This window comes from Xylocopa sonorina, chromosome 18 (genome assembly GCF_050948175.1).
Source record: "Xylocopa sonorina isolate GNS202 chromosome 18, iyXylSono1_principal, whole genome shotgun sequence".
Taxonomy (NCBI): Eukaryota; Metazoa; Arthropoda; class Insecta; order Hymenoptera; family Apidae; genus Xylocopa; species Xylocopa sonorina.
In genome coordinates, this window is record NC_135210.1 from 3,916,775 (window position 1) to 3,939,432 (window position 22,658).

Genomic DNA, 22,658 nt, shown 5'->3' on the forward strand with positions numbered 1-22,658 from the left:
CTGCTGCAACTAAAAATCCATCGTTACGTCACTGGTGTGCGCAGCTTTAAAAATGGCAGAAATAGAGGCTGACCAAATACAAATTAGATGTATTATCGTAGCACTGAGGACTGATACGTCGACGAATAGAAATGCATACTTATGCAATCGTGATAACAAAATGTCGACGACGCAAAAATCTAGATGATTCAGATGCATGTTTCTAACTATAAACTTGGGACTCCGTCTGCAGCCAGTTGCATTATTTGAGACCGACCTAGATTCAGCTGCGCTTCATTCGAATATAAAAGTGTCCAAATAGAAACCAGTTTTGACTCTAGGACCTCACTGAGAGAAAAATAGTTTCCAGTTCGAAACAGATTAGGCTAGGAAGGCTACATTAAACGAGAATTTTCATTCGCGTTCAAGGGATGAATTCACAGAGTAGTTGTACAGCAACGAAAAGAAAAGTAGAGGCTTAAATTACGTTTAACGTGTTTGTAAAAAATTCACGCGGTTCCACTTAACTGGTTCTTTAAAAATTTCAGCAGGCGCCATTTAACACTAAACGGCACGAAATTGCTCTGAATGGTCGACGGCCACAGAGAAGAGAACAACCCCTCAGCGTTCAATTTCTGACGTTGCCCCTTTGCTTCACGGCATAAGTCGTCTGAATTTTGGCCACAAGTGCTTTCCATTGTGTCTCACAGAAGCGGTTAAACGATTGTCCCCAGATGACGTTTCGGACCCGATCTCTTCTTTGCAGTCTGATCGATCGCACGCCAATCTTGAATTCACCGACGAGACGCGTTACCCTTTGCGATCGATGGAGTAACATTCTCTCTTTCGAGCAATGAAAGGGGAGGACGGGTTGAAAAATAACCGTGGAATAAGATCGAAATGGGGCATCCCGTTGCGTGCGCGCGTATACGCGATAAAATAGAGGACACGGTGAAAAGGACATTTAGCAAAGTTGCCGGATCCGAAATGCTTTCGGCCGTGATGAGAGTGCTTTTCGAATCCTACCGTGGAATCTATGAAAAGAATATATTCTGAATATTTCTACCGTTTCGTCCCGCGCATCGACCCGACGGAAGACTTCGAACTTTACATTTGCGTATCCGATGCGAATCTCTTCCCTGGCTGCATCTCGAGAAATCCTTCAGCTATCGACGGATAGATTTATCCTTCGTGAATCCTCGAAAGTCCATGGATCGCGCGTGAATAATCTACTTTGATAATTCGATTGATCCTTTTATTTAAATGTCTCAGCGTGCGTAGCAAAGCAGGAAATGAAGTAACTTCGTTGGTATCGATCAGAATAGAAGATACTTTCGAGTGTATAGAGGGCAGGTAGAATTTTAGATCTTTAAATGAGGAATTTTTAATTAGGCAACGCATGCGTTCTAAGATGTTAGCTCGATTTCCAGCGTAGAAATACGAAGTACGGATACTTTCTAGATATTTATGACTCTATAATTGGGTATTATAATGACACAATGATTCACACTTTCTCAGTTGCTGACACACGTTCACGATATCGTACTCGCATACACACACACGCTCATATACCACCTGAAATTCCTTCCATTTCTCAAAAACGACGCCCACACATTATTAAACGCCGGTAGCCAAAGCAATTGCATACAGATTATTGATATATATATATTGCGCTAGTTGTGCAACATTCTTGTGTATTATCGTTGCTTAAGATTTCTCTGTCGATACTTTTGTATGTATGAAGTTATGCTTGTGTGCACCGTTTTACGTGCATACAAATATGTTTCTGAATGTGCAACGTTGAAGAGATTAAACAGTTAGCGAGAAACAATACCGTGCAAAAGAGGAGGAAACATGGGTGCCAAGTAGCGGTTTCGTCTAAACGTTAGAGTACAAAAGTGCGAGTTGTTTATTGAATATTTTAGATCACTGTCGATATCTGCTTTCGTTGTGTCCTCTGTTTAGCGTAGCGATATCTTTACGTTCATTTTCTATTAATTGTCGTCAACGTCGTCCGGTTTTTTTCCCACGAGACGTAATTTTGTTCGTCAGTAGACAGTCCTCGTTAGACGTCGACGGAGTTGAGCAACATTTTGCACGGTATTGCGCATCCAAGTTACCGCTTAAATTCGGAGCATTCGCTTGAAATCGCTTAGAGAAAAAAAAAAAAAAAAGAAACAAAAAAGCTCGCGCAAAAGAGATCAAATCGAACGCTGAGAAATGATTGGAATCTAAGTTGCAAATACAGTGTCTCAGACGTGATCGTCGCGATACTCGGGCTCGTCGACACGTACGATCAACTCGAGGATCAGAAATGAATATGTCAGGTGCACGTCGACGTAAAAAAAAGAAAAAAAAAAGAACGATGACCTGGCTAGAACTGTTCGTTTCCAACTCTCCAATCAAATTAGGACCATCTGCTTAGCGATTAGTTTGATTTTTTCAGTGTCGACTTTGTTTGTTCGTCATGCTGCACAATAGTTAAAAGCGAAGGCATAGTTGAAAAGAGGATCGTTCCGCTGATAGTTGATTCTAGATATTTTTCTGGGCATTCACGATTGAATGGTCCGTTTTCATCCAGACTATTATTAGTGTTTTGCTCCCGTTGCGCTTTTGCGAACACTAAGTGCATCACGAGACATGCACTTTAACTTTCATTTCGGAATTTATTGTTCGTACTTAGCCCGTGACCGACGAACTTGCAGCCACGGTCAAACCACCGTTTCGTATCTTTTAATATCGTTCAGTTTACGCCATGATAACAAATCACTTCGACAATCATACAGTTCTTCTTATTCCTTTATCGTATTCAGTTCGACTGATGATCATATCTCTTAGTACTTTGGATAGAAATTTATTGTACATTTAATATTATCAGCTGAAAAGAAGAGAGGAAATATTATCGTCCAGGCTGCAGGTTCGTTTGCCAAAAGTAAACTACGTGGGCATGAAAATTACTAATTAATCAGGACCCTTGGCAGAGCTGATGCTAATGCAGTGCGTTCTTTTGTTTCGAGTAGGTCGATCTAAGGCACATGGACGAGAAATCGGGAAGCAACGTGGTCGACGTTGGAGTCGACCTCTCCGAGTTCTACATGTCCGTAGAATGGGATATCTTAGAAGTACCTGCAGTACGGTGAGAATACTTTAATAATCGACAAATATTTTTCTATCCTTTGCCATGTTTCCCCTGTAACCGAGCGTAATCTCTGATTTCCTTCCGTTTAGTACCATTTCTTTGATAAACGTTTCATCTGTAGCTCTGTTGATGTTGAATTTGATGAAGAATCCGATATTTTCTCTGAAACAATTTTACTAAATTGCGTGCGTGTTTACTTCTACGCTTCAGTTGATGGTACAACATTGTCACGGATAAATATGACAGACACGTGGCTGGGGAAAATTCAATACTCGGTACTTTTTTCCAAACGACGCGACGTGACTCTCGGTAGAATCGGTTTTCGTTGGATATTTAAACGACTTGTCGCGTAAGGGGAATATCAACGCTACGGTCAGACGGTCAGGGAGTAGAAGAATGGTCAGACGGATCTAAATTGCAATTGGAATTTCAATCGATCTGTGGACGAGAGAATGGACACCTTGCATGTCGTTTGACAGAATCGCGTTCTAAAACTCCACCGTCCGTTATAAAAGCGATAATGAAAAACTGGATTCCTCTTTTTCTCCCTTTCTCTTTCCTTCTCTCAACATCAAATTCCCATCTATTCCAGTTTTTTCCACCGAGAGTTCGTTTCAAGAACGCTTTCGAATTTCTCCATCTTTTACCACGTTATTTTTCGTTACTCTCTAACGAAGCTAGAATTAAACGTTGATACATCGATTAAGTGCAAATTAATTTAACTTTCTCTTCCTATTTTCAACTTTCTTCGTTTTTAATTAATCCGTTCTGTTTACGTTTTCTCCGCAGGAACGAAAAATTTTACACCTGCTGCGACGAGCCGTACCTGGATATTACATTTAACATAACGATGCGAAGGAAAACACTTTTCTACACCGTGAACATAATTATTCCGTGCATGGGAATTTCCTTTCTTACGGTGCTGACGTTCTACCTGCCCAGCGACAGCGGAGAAAAGGCAAGTAAAAAATCTCAGTGTTCCTCGTTAATAAAAGTCCACTTTCGTCCACGTTTGTTCTCTCGTGAATCGTTATGTTCATAATTATTAAAGAAATACGTTTCCTTTTCTCGTGTTCTAAGAATTGCGAGCCCATTTTCGCGAGAACGAAACGTGGCGATGGCGAGTCAAAAGCAATTTAATGGAAAATAGTATGGCACTTGCTCCAATTGTTTATCCATTAAAGTGGCCCGACACCGGCGTTCTCTATTTACGGAATAGAGGATCTCCATTTAGCGAATTCAAAGGTTTAAGGCGGCGAGGCAAAAAGTCCCGTCAAAAAGGTTGCTTGTTGTCAGCTTGCTGAATATTTCAATCCCGCGAACAATAAGGAGAGCTGCGTCAAAGAGTCGGCCGTTAATTAAAATTCGCTGCCTGTAAATACACCGCTCTATCCTCCATCGGCATAAACGTTTGCAGATATGACCAATCTGGCTGCTCTGCTCTCTCAAACCGCACTGGTCTTTAATTAAAATCGGCAGTGCTCGCGATCCACCGCGATGCAATTAATCCCTCTATCAGTTATCAATCGCACGATAAGAACATTCTTTGGAAACTGTTGATCCTCCATCGTGTCAATTATAATTATAGAAATCGTGACTTGGTCGTCGTTGGTGGTACAAACGAAGCTTCTTCCGAGAGACACTTTGACCCAAAAAATCGATCGTCCAACGTATTTATCCGAGTTAGCTGCAAAAGTGACGCGCGTCGCTCGCTCGTGCCTCGTTTCTGAAAGCAACGATCGCGAACGACACGACGGATCGATCCGACCGCGAGTCGGTAGTCGGACAGTAATTGGTTGTTTCCAGGATTTTCGTTCCCCGCGTTCTTCACCGGCAAATGAACTGGCGCGGCGAATATAAATCCAATGGAGAAACTTTGGATTTATGGCGATCGTTAATCACCGCGGCGAAACTTTCGCCAGGGAACTGCGCTCCCGTGGATCGCAAGTTTTATTGAACCCGTGTCCGCCGTGCGGCGAATTCTGTGTTTCGAACTAATCTGTAATGATTGATCTCGGTGGTGAACTCGCGAGAAATACGCGACCCGTTTCCGTTTTTGTCCAGCGATACAGCTTCAAGCTGAGTACTTTTAGCGCGAGCAATATTTTCGTCTCGACTCCCCTCGCAAATTTCCCTCAAAAAGCATACGAATTACAGTTACTGCGAAAACCACTTGATCCTCGAATACAAGCAGCAAGATGCAAGGAACCGTCAGCTTTAAGACGACACATGCCATCCAAAGTCTACGAGTGCACCAAAACATCAACGAAACAAAGCCATTGCGTAAACGTACACGAAAAATATCGATCGAAATTGACAGATGCCAGTCACGCTCCTCGCAGACAGCTGCATCTGGGCACACACGAAGGGAAGTAGATCGAGCGTCGTGCTGGCGGCGGTTACTGGCAAAAAGTTCGCCAAGCGGAAAGAAGGGGATGGATAGGAGGAAGAACAGGGCGATGCAATTAATTCCTTCATCCCCTGGCACAGGCGTGCTTACCTATACTTAGCGTCCGTAAAACGGACGCGTGTGAAATATGCGCCGAATTAGTTCTCTTCTACGCGACTGTCAGCCTCGTTATTTTCCCTTATCTGTAGGGGTAGGAGCTGGTAGTTACTTTTGGCTCGACGACGTGGACTATTTTTCATTTCCACCGCGACCTCTTGCTCTCCATCGGCTCTCGCGCACGGACCGCCTCCGCCACCTTGGCGAACCTACCCTCCTGCTGCCACCCTGCCATGCTCGCGCCGCGTTTCATTCCTCGCGGCGTCTTCGCTCGCCCCTTTTCTCTCGCCTGCGAGAAACCACCCCCGAGGCGCGCGAGAAACGAGGCTCTCGATACGCGGCAGAATAAATAGAGGAAAGGCACCGTGGGCGCGTGGTTCCGTCATCGATGCGCTTTTTCATCCTCGCCCTTCGACACGACCTCTTATCCACGGATCTGGGTTCTCTGCAGGAGAGACCAACGACGGTTTATCGACGCGCTCGACGAGGGACGTTTCGCGGGTCTCTGTGCTTCCGTACGCGTTGCCATCCGGTTCACCCTCTCGCTCTTAAAAGGACGCGTGTAGCTTTCAAACGCTTTTCTCTCTCTCTTTACACCCTGTCGTTCCGCGAAATCAACCATTCGCGATGGTTATCGTGGTCGTAACTTTCTTCAAACGCATCTCGCGATGAAGCTATCGAGGTGTGCCATGGATGGAACCTAGTTTTATTAAGGACGTAACCTTAGGTTGCGCATGATCGACGCGCTAGTTCATCGATCAACTAAATGTAATAAATGAAATGAAACGCGATACGTGTTGGAAATAACAGAGGAAAAGTACTGCTAGATGGAGCGTGGAAAAACTGTTGAATTTTTGCGGAGGAAGATGGAGGTACGCGTAGCTATTCGGTCTTGGAGGGATGTCAATCAATTGGAGAGAATCGATAAGCAATATCGCGGTCCGGTGATTGACCCATAGCCACAACGGTCGTCGAAATTGCATGCTCCAAGCTTACCTGCCTTTTTATGGCGTTACCCTTGGTACAAAGAACCATGCGATATCACGGTGAGCCCCGTCGACCGCTGTTAATAACCTCCGACTAGCCCTTTCTGCTTCTGGTTCGTAGTTAAAATGCTCGAGCGTTCAATCTAGACTGATGGTAAACAGCTAAAAGTATACTATATAGGGTGGAGCAATATTGGTATCGTTTTTCACTAATCGTAGAAGGTAGAGTCACTCGTAAGCTGGTATAGAAAAATTACAATTTCGTTCCATTTCTTTTTTTTGTTTTTTTTTTAATATCGAAAGTATGCACGTGTCACGACAGAAATTTTCACAGTCTGGCGTACTTTTTCAACGAAATAACTCTGTCGCTAATATACTAGCTCCTCCGTTGTTTTGCATTTCTATAGCGATGAAACGTGACTATAGAACAGATTCTCTGCAGGCATTGTTACATTTGCATGAAAATGCAAACTTTCTTATCGATGAGAATAACTTGCTCTTTTATCGGATAGCAAGCCAAGGATATTGCGTTTACGTTATCCTCGCAAGAACGTTATCATTTCGAGGGATCGTATCTCTTTAATTATTTAATCAAAAAGTCGAAGCTGGTACCGTCGATATTTACAGTCTGTCGCTATCGATCCATCGTCTGATTAGAAAGTGTTCCTTTTTTTATTCATTTTGCGCCATAAAAGAAATACAACAATGGCTGCATAATCATCACTGTGCTTCCATTTCGAGTAATTATACGAACGTTTCGCAAGTTGCGCAGCTGGTTTCATCACTGGAACAGAATGACACACTGGTAATTGTGTGTGCCTTGCGCTCACACTGGCAGACTCGTCTATGTCCTGGTTCTTTAGCAATCAAGGAACTTTAATTGGTCCACTGAGCAATTAAAATTTAAGAAGAGCTGGCTACCAGATTGAGCAGCACAGCTGGTGGTCCGTGGCTCTGTAAATATTGTCAGGATGCCTTCTGAAATTCGAAAGGATATTCCACGTTAAGAATACTGATAACCTCGAGTTACTTAAACCCAAGTGACTCGAAGTTAACCAACGAATAACGAGGTCGCATCGATGAAAGGGTTTCGAGGGAAAAGCCTTGAAGTCGCGTAATTCGATTAACGCGGCTTAACCCGTTAACGTTTCGACGGAAAATTGGACGAGCCCGATTACATTCGCGAACGCTGCATCGTTGATAACGCGTCTGCTGGGGGGTCAACGCTGGGTTCAATTTTGTATTCGTACAACGACCATTCAAATTTGCGTCAATTTGGCTGACGAATGGAAACAGTTCCGATGAATAACTGATTTTGTTCATCGCGCGCGATAACGGCGTCGTTACATCGATTAATCAGTTACACATATCCGGCGGCTACCATCGAAACGGCCGACCGATGAGTTTAATGACTCGTGCGCAACGGCGTTAAGTAATACGCGCGCATTTAACGACTTGCTCGAACGCGATTCACGTATTAGCGGAATTCAGCGTGTAAATAAATTTCGATGATGTTCACGCGTTCTACTGCGATTACTTTTGCACGTCCGCATGAAAACGGATCCAATCGAACGTCACGGCGTACGAGGACGAATGCGCACGCTTGTCATGTTATCTGTCGATCGTCATGAGTTCTGATTAGTCGGTGATAGTACAACAGAGACACCGGCGATGTCACTATGCAAGGCCCACTAGACGCGCCGCGATGCATATCGGTGCCACGCCCATGGACGAAACGCATTGTCGATTAACGATCATTGCCGTTAATGATCACGTCCCATGCGATGGTAATTCGGAGCGACGCACGACGGTAACATTATAATCTTTCGATACGCGAATATTGTCAATTTCACGTTCATTTTGTTCCATTCTCGCTCCTCGTTCCAACGCGTTCCTCGATTTTACCAAAAGCTCCAAGTACAAGAAAAAGGACACTCGCGATGAGTTTTAGTCTTCTGTGCAAAAAGATCCAAAAAACCTCTTTTATTCGCTAGCTTCAGATAGAGTATGAAAGTAGCTGAGGAGTATCATCGAATTTTAGTTTGAAAATCAATGCTCGATTATCTTGGACGCAAAAAGCATAGCGTCGACAATTCGATGCCAGAAAGGCTCCCTCGAGATCAATGCCTTGCCGTCTGATTCGACGTTTTCAATAACGGAGTTCCGTAATTGACTTGCCACGCTCGGGAAGACCACGTTCAACCGCGATAGAAGAGAATATTGAATGTGTACGATAGAGTGTCGCAGAAGGATCGGAGGATATCGCTTTGAAGACGTCCTGGCCGTATCGGTTCTGTCTCTAACGTCACTGCGGCGTACTCTGAATCATTAACATTCCAACGTGCACATCAGAACTGAATCCAATAACCAGATTCGAAACTGTGGAACTCTGCGTTTTTCATTGATGCTTTAATACATTTTTTCGAAAGTAAAATTCTTTCACGTTCGAAAGCGATAACTAATTTCCATCGAAGCATTTAATTATCTCGTGGCGCTTCTGGCCGCTGATAATCGAATCACGAAATCCATCGCGGGTCCAACTTCGTCGTCGAATAATCGCTTTAGCGTTTCCTCTTTATATTCCCAATATTAGACGAGATCCAATTTATTATGTTTGGAAGGTGTGTCAACTATCGATATAGAACAATATTGACCGAATTGTACGGGCGAAGGCGGTCTGTGTGCCAACGTACTGCAAACTCGATAGATCCTGTTGTGCATGGCTGGAAACGTTGCTCGCGAACTCAGAACTAATAACGATGAAACGTGTCGCGGCTTGGTAGTTGTTCAACGCGTTCCTTGACGATCGATTTTTCTATAACATTATGTCTTTTATATAAATCGAAATGTGCTTTAATCGAATGGCACGTCGCGTGCCAGTTTAATTACAACGTTCGATAGAACGATCTCTTTGACAGCGAGCAACGAAGTTATCAATTGCCCTGAATGGCTGGTTCACCGTGCACCGAAAACCTGGCGAGAAACGGGTTAAGAGATTAAGAGTATCTACTTTTTGCGGTCACGGCCTTACCTACTTCTCGCCATCGAGCCAAAATCTTTTCGCGAAAGCTTCTGAGAGTCCTAGCGACAAATAAAACTATTCTGAACGTGGAGAACGTATAGTTTCGTTAGAAAATTACTCGAAAAAGAAGTAACGTTGGTAATTATTTTATAAAATGTGTCGCATCGAGGTGAACTTGGTTGAAACAGTTCATCGAGAAGAAGAACACGTTCTAATCGATCAATTCGCGGTTACAGGTCACGCTTTCCATCTCCATTCTCATCAGTCTTCACGTGTTCTTCCTGCTGGTCGTCGAGATCATTCCGCCTACGTCGCTGGTCGTGCCGCTGCTTGGAAAGTACCTGATATTCGCCATGATACTCGTTTCGATAAGGTAAGTATTCAAAACACACGCTGTTAGCTTTTGGCAACGACTTGTCAAGTCCATGGAGATACACGTGTACCAACCGTGTGCAACGAATCGATACGCGTGCGTCTGCTGTCTGAAATAACATTGTAAATTTGCATTCCAGTGTATACAATGGAAACAACTCATAAAAATGATTGTCCGTTTCGGTCGAAACAGTAGAGAAAAAGTGGGAAGAACGCAACGCGCGTTGTGTTTTACTACGTCGACGGTCATTTGCCGCTCCAGCGGGAATTTATGGTCGACTGTTTCCCCTTCGATTTCCCATTATTCATCGCTGCGTTTCTGCATCGTTTCCTCTGCCACTGCGGTGCACGTTTCTTCTTATTAGCAAAATTCTGCGCCACGTGTCGGATACTGGCACGCATCCCTTTACAATTTCCATTTAATGGCGCGACGTTCCCTTGTCGGACGTTTCGAGCGCGAAACTTTTATACCACGCGCAGCAGGTGCGCCAGACCTTACGTTGGTCTTACTACTTTTTCTGCTCTCTGGTGAGAACGCGAAAGAACTCGACAGCTATTGGCTCGTGCAATATCGAACAAGATTCGACTAAGAATATTTTTAACAATATTCCATTAATATCTTCTGGTAAAATTTGCCAGTTTCCGTGGAAAAAGTGGCGAAAGTAAATGGCTATATCCGACCCGTTCCACAGTTTCCATTTTCTCGCACCTTTTATCGGCCTGCGAGTTCTCGAAAGTCTTTCTGATTATCAAAGTGCGTCATCGCGATATTCAACGGCCAGACAAAGGGTTTTTGTTTTCGGATCTAGGTTATCACACAAATGAACCGTGCGGGAGCCACCTTACTCCGAACATGTAAGCACGAATGCCAGTTCGAAGCGTTTATAATGTTCGTTACTGTTAATTGAAAGCTCGCGGACGTGGACGATCGACGAACGATACCTGAATACAAATTTTTATCCGAGTCCCACAAACTTCTTATATCGCGTGGAAATAATAGCGACGTACAACTGTGACGCGTTGGAACGAAATTAAGAAAGGGAATTCGAAGGAAATAAAAAGGGACGTCTCAGTTTTTGAAGCATGAAAAAACGTAAAAACCTTTATTCGTAGAACGTATCAGCGAAGCTGAACGCGTTACGAGTGCTACTTTTACGTGTAATAAAATACACACCCGTTGCTGGAGACAAAGGGACAAGGATAAAGGGAGGGATAAAAATAGGGGACGAGAGGAGGGTTGGAACGTGGCTAACGGAATAAAAAATAAAAGACTGTTTACCCTGAAAAGTCCTGGGACGTTAATAACGAACGACTGAACAAGGAGATCGACGAAATCGTTGCGCCCCAGTTTACGGCAGTTTGTTGCCGACTCGAAAATCTTGGTTTTGTATGAACAGCTCTAACAACGAGGAACACGACTGGCAGTTTCTCTAGGTTTGGAGAAGGTCCAGATCCGCGGCTAGCCGCTCGTCCATTCTCCTTTTCTCTCGCTCGCTCTCTCCCCATTTTCTTTTCACTTCACGAAGCTAACGTCTCGTTTCGCTGGTTTTGGAACTCGAGGTCGGCTCTTGATCGTCGGCTTCTGTACATACGTCGAAAGAAAGTCGGTTCCTGGTCGTCGTACGAATGCGTAGAGAAGTCTGGGTTATCATCAGCTCGGTTCCAACCATTTGGCATCCAGACTGTGTAAATCCAGGTAGCCACGAGGCACGCGATGTCCACCCTCGCGAGGGTATTCACCCCTGCAAAGAGAAAAACGCGACGCGATGGAAACGGATGCGGTCGCTGGGCGACTGCTTGGTAAATCTTGCGATAAATAAGTCGAACGTCTTTCTACTTGCAATTGTACAATGGTGTGCAACGAAACTAGTACAAAATTAAATGGATCAAATGAAAAGAACTCGATGTGCCGCAGGGGTTGTTCGTTGAACGTGCACGTTCCTTTTCCACACACACTCGAATTATATCGCATCGCACGTTGCATCGCACGCGGCTGTCCTAACACGGCAATGCCAGCAAGAGGGCTCTTCCTCCCGCTCGTTTCTTCCTTTTCATCTCCTCCTTCGTCTCTGTTCACCCTACCCGCGTTGCTTACACTGCAATTTCCTACTTTCTGCGAATCGTTTTCTCCCTTTGAAAACCCCTTTTAATGCCGTTATAATGAACGTCCCTTCTCGATTGATACCGACACTGAGGCGAAACAATGGTCCGGCCGATCGATCCCGTGCATCCCGGTTACGCTCACCCCGCCTACCCCCCTGAGACAATGCAAATGAAACGGAAGCCGTGTCTGCCGCAGCAGGAAAAAATTTATGAGCATTGTCCGTGCTTACCGCGCGAACTGATTCGACCGAATAGACCAGACGAACGCCGTTGGAAATGTAGATCGATCACGAACCTGGAGACCCGCTCTACCGGATCAATTTAATTTGACACCGTTTCACGAGATGCTCCGTTATTCTTTTCAACGCTCTGCTACTTTTCGCTATTGTCAGACGAAGATTTCGCGTTCGCCAGTTGTCGCGTTCGCGTCGCCTGCGGTGGAAACGTAGAAACTCGTATTTATAACGAGAACGTGTTTCATTTCTAGTTGCTAGACAATGCTATACGTGTCATGCGACACGTTCGCGAAGAAGAAATTTAATCGCCAGGACTTCTCGAAATTCTGACTTACGTCGTCTAGCTGTTTACAACTGTGGATACCAGTGAACAGCAAATGCTGAATTAACGGACTTGGTGATTGTAAAATGTTTTACGACACCCAAGGTAACAGTGGATTTCGTTCCAAGCTACAGTTCACCGTGGAATTTTTAATAGGTCCGTTATTACAGAACCTCGTGTCGTTTGTTCTCGTTTCAAAGGGTTTTACTCGCGCAAACAAACAGCCATACATTTGCAGGGAAATATAAATTTCTCTTGTATTATTCTTACATGTTATTTCCCGCCGCTGTGTACATTTATTAACAAACGCAGCGGTGGCGGAACATTTTCCGTGGACAAATAAAATAAAATACATTGTCCGCGGCGTCCATTTAAAATCGTTCTGTTGTGCGTTCAAATTCATCAAAGGTTATTGTCGAGCAATCGCAATTCCGTTACACTTTCACGGTATTTTAAATAGGTCGCGCGGTTCGTAACAATGGCCACACTTTTAAAATCGCAAGAAACTTGAGCGCGTTATTAGCAAATAATGTATGCACCACCAATAAATGTTCTCTCTTCGCGCGACCCCTTATTTCTGATTGCTCGTGGCCGACGTATTTGAAGGGTAGCTGATCTCGTGTTCGTCAGGGTGGGCAAGAAGAAGGTGGGGTGAAAAAACGCAAAGGAGTGCGGTGACCGAATCCAGCCGTCTCGTTAGTTAAATGTCGTTCATACGGAGCCGCAAATGGCGCTATTAATATTAAACGGGGGCCCTAGTGGCAGTTTCAAAGAGATTTCCCTGCTTGTACGAGGCAGCCAGCGCCCTTTGAAAGGAGCCCTTACGGGCCAATGACCTCGCGCAGGGGTGTGAATAGAAACACTTCTGAAATTAATGTTCCGGAATGTCGACGACCGGCTGACCCGTATATCGAACGCGAACGTCCGTGTACTTACCTGGGGGATTTTTACCACGCATTCGCGGTGGTTCGTAATGAAAACGCGGGATCGAACGAATTTTCCCGTCGTCGACGTTGGGAATTAAACGAACGCCGCGATTCCGTGCGCTCGTATCGACGCATTCGGCATCGACCAGCACAATTTTCCGTTTCGTTTATTCGAGCGAGTCCGTTTTTTGATTTTCGTCACAGCCTGCTCGCGACGTTCCCTGAATAATTCAACGGCGCGTTTTAAACCGCGTAATTTTCAATATTACGCGGATGCCATTGTCGTATTCGCCTTAATACCGGCGGTAACGTAATACGAGCTTAATAAGACTGTAGCGTAGCCGTCCATTTAACGCTCGTTTGTCTATGTTATCGTTAAATGCTGGCGGTCCTGTTCCTGGGAGATCGCTTTGATTACGGCATTGTTCAGCAGCCACCGTGGACCACCAGTGCCGGAAACGAACATTACGTTTTAAAATTGAACACGCGAGGCGCGAAACGGCCCTAAAACCCCCAGAAGGTAAATGATAACGCGCGCTCGCTAACGAGTTTTCGCAATTTCATTTCTCGAAACGTTGCATTATACATTCGAACCGATTCATCGAAATTTTGATCGCTTTTGTGCTCGTACGCATAGTTTAAATGGGAAATTAAATAAAATATAGAGGGAAAAAAGCGATGCTCGATCGAAGTCAGTCGAAAAATAACATGTGTCGACGAGTAATCAAACGATTTCAACGGATTTCCTCATCGATGGATCGGTTGCTGGGTTCTGAGGACTCATCCGTTCCCTAAAGAGGGTTTTCAACGCAGCGTTCCCCCCTCGTGTGTATCCTGAATTTCGTACGAGGCTCGTCCTAAATATGGTGGCTTCCTTCCTTCGTAGCAGACAGGATTGGAAATTCCAGACGGCCAGAGGAAGACGAAGGAAGTGCCAGGAGACTTCCGTTTGCCAACCACGAACCCGTTAGCTCAGCTAGTCCCTCGAGAATAGAATCCAATTTAAGCATGGCACGATTCCCAGGTCGTGATACCGATTCAGCCTAACCGCCGCATTCGCCGGCTACTTCTGCGCCCAGAATGTACCAGGAAGATATACGTATCGTAATTCTGGCTGGCGAACGTCGAGAGGGGACGCCACGTGAGCGAGAACCAAACGTCTTCCATGATCAACGTCGTCTCTCGCGTCTCCATTTTACGAATGTACAACGTAACCAACGACATCGTTAATTACCAGCCCTTGCTAGTCAGACTTCGCATATGGTTCGTCCTCAGACCATGCAACCATAGGTATTCGTTTATTTTTCAAAGTAAGCACGCAATTGCGTTAGAAAATTACAAGGGGTGCCTCGTGTTATTTTTCATTCGACGTATATTAATAACCATCGCGCTCGCATCTCGCTGTGCAACCATCCGCCAAGTTTTCTCGCAGTAAAACAGTTTACGACGCAGAATTCCAATGAAGGTGGAAGTTCCTCCGCAGTTGAAAGCTTTCCAGTCGTAGCTGCAATGAAATCCCACCATGAACGATTACGCAATCCCCCATCAAAAACCACTGCGCGCAGGAAACTCGACCAAGTCTTAATTGCGATTGTGTAGTCGTTAAGGGAACACAAGGACGTCCAGGTTATTCCTCCGGAGTTAAATAGTTGCTCGACGAGCGCAGAATTTTTCTTTGCACGGTGTTTCGTTAATTCCGGTCTACTCTGTGTACCCAGCGCTTCGAAAGCGACACAGAAAATGAAACCTCTAATTTCCCGCGGATTTCTCGCGAAACGCGTAACGTGTCTTCGCGCTAAAAGAGAAAGAGTTTCATTCGGCAATTTACGACAGGATATAACTTTTCCCATAACTCTAAGATTAGGTTTAAGCGGGTCTGTTACAGAAAGATAGCGAGGAAAGCTTTCTGAAAGCCTCGCGCTACGCGATACCCATCTCTGACGTATAAATATTATCAAGTTTTATATGAAATCGTAGCGGTTGGATAAGACTGTTACGAATGGATCCTTTTCAAACTCTAGACAGCGTTACGCTTTTTACAGCCATCCCATCATCCAAGTTTATCACCCATAGTTTCTCCGCGGATGATCGAAGAATCACAGCCTTTAATCGTTTTCTACTCTCTCGTCAAATAATAAAAACAATTTAATTTATTTCCTTTCGTCGAATATTAAAAATAAAATTGCGGAGACTGCGAGAAGGAATCAACTAAGCTGCTGCAAAATCTGTTTCGACTAAGAGCAGAGATGTTCGAAAATAGTTTAGTTTACCGTGTTAAATGACCCGCGATAATATTAATGTCTTGGCCCGGAAGTTGGCGTCGCGTCGCGAGTTCCTTGCCACCCCCGGTACCAACGCTCTTCCTTTTCTCTCCATTCAGGCAGCCGTCTCTGTCATTCCATCCGACGTCCCTGTTCAAGTGGGCAATGATGTCGTTACTCTGAGCTAAGTAAATTTTGTCACCTCGAAAATTCGTTCCCCTTCACCGGATACAGTAATTTAACTAACGACTAAGTAGATAGACTACATATCCGCTGCGCTTGTTTCGTCGATGAGGAGGAACGCGCCACGAAATCGCGAAGCTTGCAACAAAATGACACAAAATGCTGATAATATTTACTGTATTGGGTTAACCATAAACTTGTAACTATTTACTTAAATCGATCTTCTAGTAAGACGTATTTGATTAAAAAGAGAGCTATGAAGAGTAATTTTCGCGTGCAGTTGAAACTATAAAGTATTCTTCCAGCGAATACTCGGCTGTTCAAACACCGTTGCGACGAGTAAACGAAACGAGATCGGTCAAAGGATAATTTCTCGTCTACTCGATGAAAGTCAACGTTTAAAGCGAACACATCGGTTTTTCACTTGTTGAATAGATTCCGAAAGAGGAATTCCTTATACTCGTCTTTTTAAATCATTCGAAGTACCTTCGGCAATTTCCTTTGAAGCCAACGCTCCATTTACCCCGCCGAGCTTGGGGGTTGAAATGAATTTTTCAACGGATATACCTCTCCGCTCGGTTTCAATAATTTTATGCGGCATATTGTTACGTCCAACGAAACACTGATGCACGTTTGTTCTTTTTTCGCGACTGACGCACGCACCAATAAATATTTATCAAATTTTTTACCAACGTACATCCACGAGCGTATTACAAATAACATTTAGACTTCACAGTTTCTGCTATTAAAATTATACCTCGACTTTTTGTTAACTTTTTCAAATATCAATCCTTCGATATCGCGATTTATTTATTCTACTAATTCTCAGTAGTAAATCTTTTAAATCTGTCTGCCACTGTAGCAGTCTTTGATAATGAGGACTGCTCACGATCGCTCTCTAATGATTTCTGGCAGATCCCTGTGCGGTGGGGATCAGAATACGCCCACAGTATCCCCTGCTTGTCGTAAAAGGCGACTAATAGGGGTGAGAAATGTGGTTTCGTCGGTGTTTCTTCCGCGCACTCTCTCATCCAGGTCTGTTCGAGTGGACAGCGTCGTCGCAACACTCTCGCTAAGTAAATTTCATCGCCTCGAGTAGCACTTTTCCTGGAGTCTCTGGTCGTGATTTAAGCGGAGACGGTACGAGCCTGGGATAACGTTCCGATGTCAAAATGTGAGGACGCGCTGGTCCCAGGCTGAGAAGTCGACACAAAGGCGCATTCACCGTGGAAACGCGGTGTTCCTGAGCGCCCCCAAAGGGGAAGAGCATAATGAGTGGCATTTACATTCAGGAGGACCGCCGTCTCCTAATGCACCCGTGAATAAAGGAACGATAAAGAGGCGATAGTGCGCGGCGAGTATGATTAAGGCGCAATTAAAGAGCTCGATGACAGATACGGAGGAGCTTTAAACGACGCGGACGCTCGAATCTCGTTTCAGCTCTGTTTGCAAAGAACTCGTCGAGTCCTCGTGGTTGTACAAGCGGATACCTTAAACTGTATCGCTCTGCCACTTACCTGTGTCTCACGAAAATACGATAATAAAATATCTGAGCGTCCACATAGTGTTTTTAAACGGATAGAATAAAAGTGAATGGAATAAAAATGGCGCACGCTGTTTCGATGCATCAGTGAAGATTCCATATGCCCCAGGGGCGGTGAAAAAGAGCGCGGCTGATCGATCTCTGATCCGGTCACTGTCCCGATTAAGATTCAATCGGAGGCTGGCGCGCAGTAATCAACGAGCTCCGCTCCCTCCTCCCAGCGGAACTGAAATGAACGATTTGCAAGTTGAACACGATTTAACTTTCAAATAATAGCTGCGAGATCGGCCCCGTTTACTCTCCGCCTCGTCGAGATAACTAATCTTTCTTCAGACCTGCGTGCCTCTAAATTTGTCGTTAGTCAACGTGCTGCTACAAATTGATCACTCCACGGTGGATATTCGATACGAAAGTGGTCGATGAAGAAGGTGTGTCACGCGAGAGTTTGTTAAATTATCGTCTATCGAGATTCGTAGATTATAAAAAATAAGTATGAAAGGAAGAAGGGGCGAGTAACAGCGTGTCGCAGGAGCGAGGACGAGAAGGCGAAAGGCGGAAAGAAAGTTCTCGTACAATTGATAGGACCGCGTCCGAACTTTAAACAAGTTCGGAACTCGAACGTTAGCCACGGCGCCTGTTCAGATGTCATTGGTTGTATTAAAAGGCGAGGCGAAAGTGTTGCGAAGTTTCGCAATTTTTTACCATCACACCCCCACGAAACTTCCTCGCGTGACTTATCGATCGATAACTTGGAATGCACGCTTTGTATCCTGGTACCATTGTCACGCTTACAACGTGTGATAAAAAACGCTGCGATATAAACAATGTATCATATACATTCTTCATTAAATTATTATGTACTCGCACATGTACGAAATAAGTTTCAGCGTTCCTCTCGCAATAATTATCCCACTTTCGAAGACACGTACTTGGTTCGCACTTAACGGGTCGTTTGCTACGCATCTCGCATCGATCGCGCTAATTAAATTGCATTTTGAAGGAGAGACAGGCCTCGCGCCAAGTATCGAGGAACAACTCGTTATTGTTCCTCGTTTCCCGCTTCCTTGTTGAAGATGAGAAGGAAAATAAAGAAAACGCACAAAGGTACATGGAATATTTATCAAGCTGGCTTTAAAACACTTGGTTGCGAAGTATCTCGCGGATTTTCGAGTTGCCACGGGTTGGTATTTCATCTGAGACGTGGCTTGGTTTCTCGAACCCGATTAGAATTCACGCGGTCCCAGCGACGTGCCAGTTTGACAATGAATAACCTTTTGATCCAACTGGAACGGATATCGATAAGAGACGCGAGATAAAGTGACGTGAAGAATGGAACGTACGATCTAAGACGTAGCGCTTCGATGAATGGAGCTGGAAATTTTCTCGAGCAGCGAAGTTGAGGAATGAAAATAATATTTTCAAAAAATTAACCATTTAATCGCGAAGCGTAATGTCGTGAATGTCCAGAAACTGGCTCAGCATGGAACATATTAAACATGCAAATCGAGTCAAATTATATTCTGTTTGGGCTCGTTTTATTCACGAGAATGACATCGATATCCTAATGTATCTGTTATTAACGAAAAGCCAAAGGCAAAGCGACGTTACCGTTGCATTCGTGTTACCAGAAGCGTTTTACCTCTTTAGCACGTTCGATGCGGTTCGAAAATAGGTGTGTACGTGGCTCGTAACGCGGCTATTTGGCAATAAGCGGAATAAAGCTGGGATTGGCTAATGCTTATCGAGGACGGTCGTACTCGCTCGAAATCAGTCGCTATTTTGCGCAAAGCCGGCTATTTACATTATTTTTTTAAGTAAATTTCGTTATTCACGCAGAGAGGAGAATTTATTCCGCTAAATGCGTGGCAGAGATGAAAGCAGATCGATACGCGAAGCTTGTATGAATTATTTATTCTTAGTCGATCGCAGTTTATTCTCCGAAAATGCGATTCAAAGCGATCGAGCGACGTGCAGATATTTAATTTCTCGCGAGATGGTGAATGACGCGCAATTCTTTCCCTTCGCATCTGTCAGAATCGAATTAAGACGTCTATGGTAATAAATGGAGCGCGATTCATCAATCGAACAGAAGTTGAGGAAGGAAAAATGTATTCTTACTTTGCCATTTTTTTCGTTTCTCTATATCCTACCGCGTCCAGGGTAGGGAAGGATTATCTTTTGTGTTTTTCATGCAAGTCGTATATCATACCACTGACGTATATACATCGAAGCTTAATGGCCCTTTCTTCGAATGCGTCGAACCGTTTCGTGATTTCACGACTCATTCCACGTTCAACGGTTCCTTGGAACAGGAGAAGGCTTTTCGCGTTTCCAAAATCCTCGAAATTGAAACATATCCGAAGCAGATCGAATCTTTTCTTCTCACGAACGAATTAGCGAGAATTGATTTCAAATGCGAGGATCGTGCATTCGTCTGCGACGAGATTTTCAAACGAAATTAGGGCCAGAGAATAAGTGAAGGCACACTCGCGGGCAGGGCAGCAATCAAAGGATCCACGAATGCTGAATCGAAGCGAAAAAGCAATCGACGAGGCGAGAGCCCTGTCGAGACTAGACCCTCGAAAGGCTCCGCGATCAGCATTTTCGATCTACGATGCTTTTTGTTCTCCTTCTACCAGGAGAATTTTCCAGCCACGGCTGGCAACCGTTGTCCTACAAATTTCCAAGTCGCTTCATCATCGTTGCCCATCAGTCACTAAGAAAGAAAGCTTCGTGGCCTGGGCGAGGTCGTAGCGGAGCTTTGCAAAAAATATGAGAGAGGAGCAATAAGCGAGACGCGAAACGAGGAGAGGAGAGAGAGAGGATCGATGAAAACTAGATAGCAGAGTTTGCGAGGTAAAAAAGGATCGAGTCAGGCAAAAACGAGCGATTATCGTGTAACGATTAACCACTGCATACCATCATCGTTACTGAATTATTAACGTTCATTTATCGCTGTTCAATCAATGATTCGAATCTCTGTTAGTTACATCGAGGCTGATACGATTTGTGAAAGTGATAATTGCTCTTATCGAGCTGTCGACGCTGTCGAGGTACGCGAATGGTAAATTTGGCTAGTAAATTTACGCGAAAGAGGTTCAATGTAATCGAGGTAAATAATATTTAATCACATCTGAGAATGGAAAAGGGAGGGCAGGGTTCGATCGCGCGACAGCTTACGTTACAATCAAGCGAAGATGGAACCGCAATCATTTTAAACGCCGAGTAACGACGGGGACCAAAAGAACTTCAAAGGACCTGCTGTAAAATGAAGCAGCGCGCGGCACGATGGCCCTTTCGAAGGTGATGTATGTATCGTTATAGTAACGCTTTCGATACACGCGAAGAGCGTTAAGATGCAGTAGGTGTGACACATTAATCAGTAGCAGCATCGACCTCGCCTCCATCCGAAGCTGGAGGCCGACCAAGGAGACCCGTCCCCTTTTCTTCGATGAATTTCAAGGGGATGGCCTCGGCTCTCTGGTGCATTAAACCACACCGTTATTGCTTTTTCCAAGGAACGCCGGGGGTATTGTGCCGCCATTAAACGCGAGATCGACCGTCCTGGTACGCTCTTGTCGAGGTACAATTCTTAACTGTTAAAACAGCTGACCTATTATTCTGAATTATGATTTCGCTTTTAATGACGCCCCGTCGAGACAGCCGCCGCTGAGGCCATTTTTAAAGCGGGACCAGATATCGCGCGCGAATTGATTTCATAATTGAACTGCGTGGCTGAATTTATTATGTCGCCGTTGGGCTCGACGGATCCAATTCGCAGAACGCGAGCGCCTTGGTTCATCCGCAGCTGGCTAATTTGATTTCCGGAGGGGAGAGACAAAGGGGTGACACGGAAGAGGGTGGAAGAGGACGACGGTATTTCAAGGTAAACGCGGAAGAGCAAGTTTCGAGGCGATAAGCGGTTCCAAGGCTAGTCAAAGGAGGCTGGTCCAATTTAAATCGTAGTTTGTCCCTTAGCACTAGCTGCTAAGGCCAGCCGTCCCTGAATGGTTCTCCATTATGAATGGCCCGGCGAGATTTACATTCCGCCGTTCCACCGCAGCCACTTCCGGTTATACGTTATGGCAATTTGCCTTCTTCCTACACGGGGTTCCCCGTCCCTTTTCCGATCGTAAAAAATTATCAAAGGGCCATGAATGACAAATGCTCCTGGACGAAGGTCCGCGTTTTATCTCGAACTGGGTACGCAGACGTATAGAGAGAGGTTTCTATTCTTCGATTCTCGAACTTATTCGTCTCGTTCTTTTGGAATCGCTTCGATCCGTGAATAAATAACGTCCACGTCCTTTAAGCTCGCACTAATAGCGCCACGATACACGGATATGTCGTAAAATGTTCGTGAATTTTTCACGGAAAACATGGAGGGTAACTACTGAAGTCTCCAGGCTCCAATAATTTATTGCGATGAACCGGAGGGCTGCCAGAGGAACATCGTAACTGCTTTGTAAAACAGCGACGTTGCTAAATTATTAGTCGCGAAATTAATGCATTTAGTAGGAAGGAAATTTGCTTGGAAAATATTCTTCATATTTCCGTGATATGGAAGGTAGAACGTGGAACGAGAGGCGATGATTAATTTCGCGCTAAACGAGCGCCATAAAACTTTGTTGCGAATTATATAAATATTTATGAACATCCGTTAAAGACCTGTAAATGCGCGCGAGGCAGAATCAATTGACTCGTCGGTCAAAGACTGCAATTACTTGCCAGCGTGCTTATTAAAATGTTAATGAAAGATCCTTCGTCATGCTTGTTAACGCGTTCCCTCGACATCAAAGCGGTTCGATCGGAACGCGAAGAGGGGGGTGAAACAAAATAATAATTACCTCGATGTTACACAAGACGTCGAATTGATTATTTAACTAACTCTGATTGTTTTCTTTTCCCCGCAGCATATGCGTGACGGTGGTCGTGCTGAACGTCCATTTTCGTTCGCCACAGACTCACAAAATGGCTCCTTGGGTGAAGAGGGTTTTCATCCACATTCTCCCTCGTTTACTGGTCATGCGAAGGCCCCAATACAAATTCGAAACGAACAGGTAAAACTGTTCATGGAGTC

The 22,658-nt window shown here is 44.6% G+C and overlaps 1 protein-coding gene across 1 annotated transcript in view; it reads left to right on the forward strand.

The window, feature by feature from the left end:
* The window catches only part of Nachralpha4 (nicotinic acetylcholine receptor alpha4), an 88,978-nt gene that overhangs the window by 64,503 nt on the left and 1,817 nt on the right, over nt 1-22,658 (forward strand). Inside the window, exons 6-9 of the mRNA XM_076908318.1 lie at nt 3,000-3,115; nt 3,908-4,076; nt 9,869-10,005; nt 22,492-22,638. Of these exons, the coding sequence (XP_076764433.1) occupies nt 3,000-3,115; nt 3,908-4,076; nt 9,869-10,005; nt 22,492-22,638 (569 nt within the window). The remainder of the gene's footprint in view (nt 1-2,999; nt 3,116-3,907; nt 4,077-9,868; nt 10,006-22,491; nt 22,639-22,658) is intronic.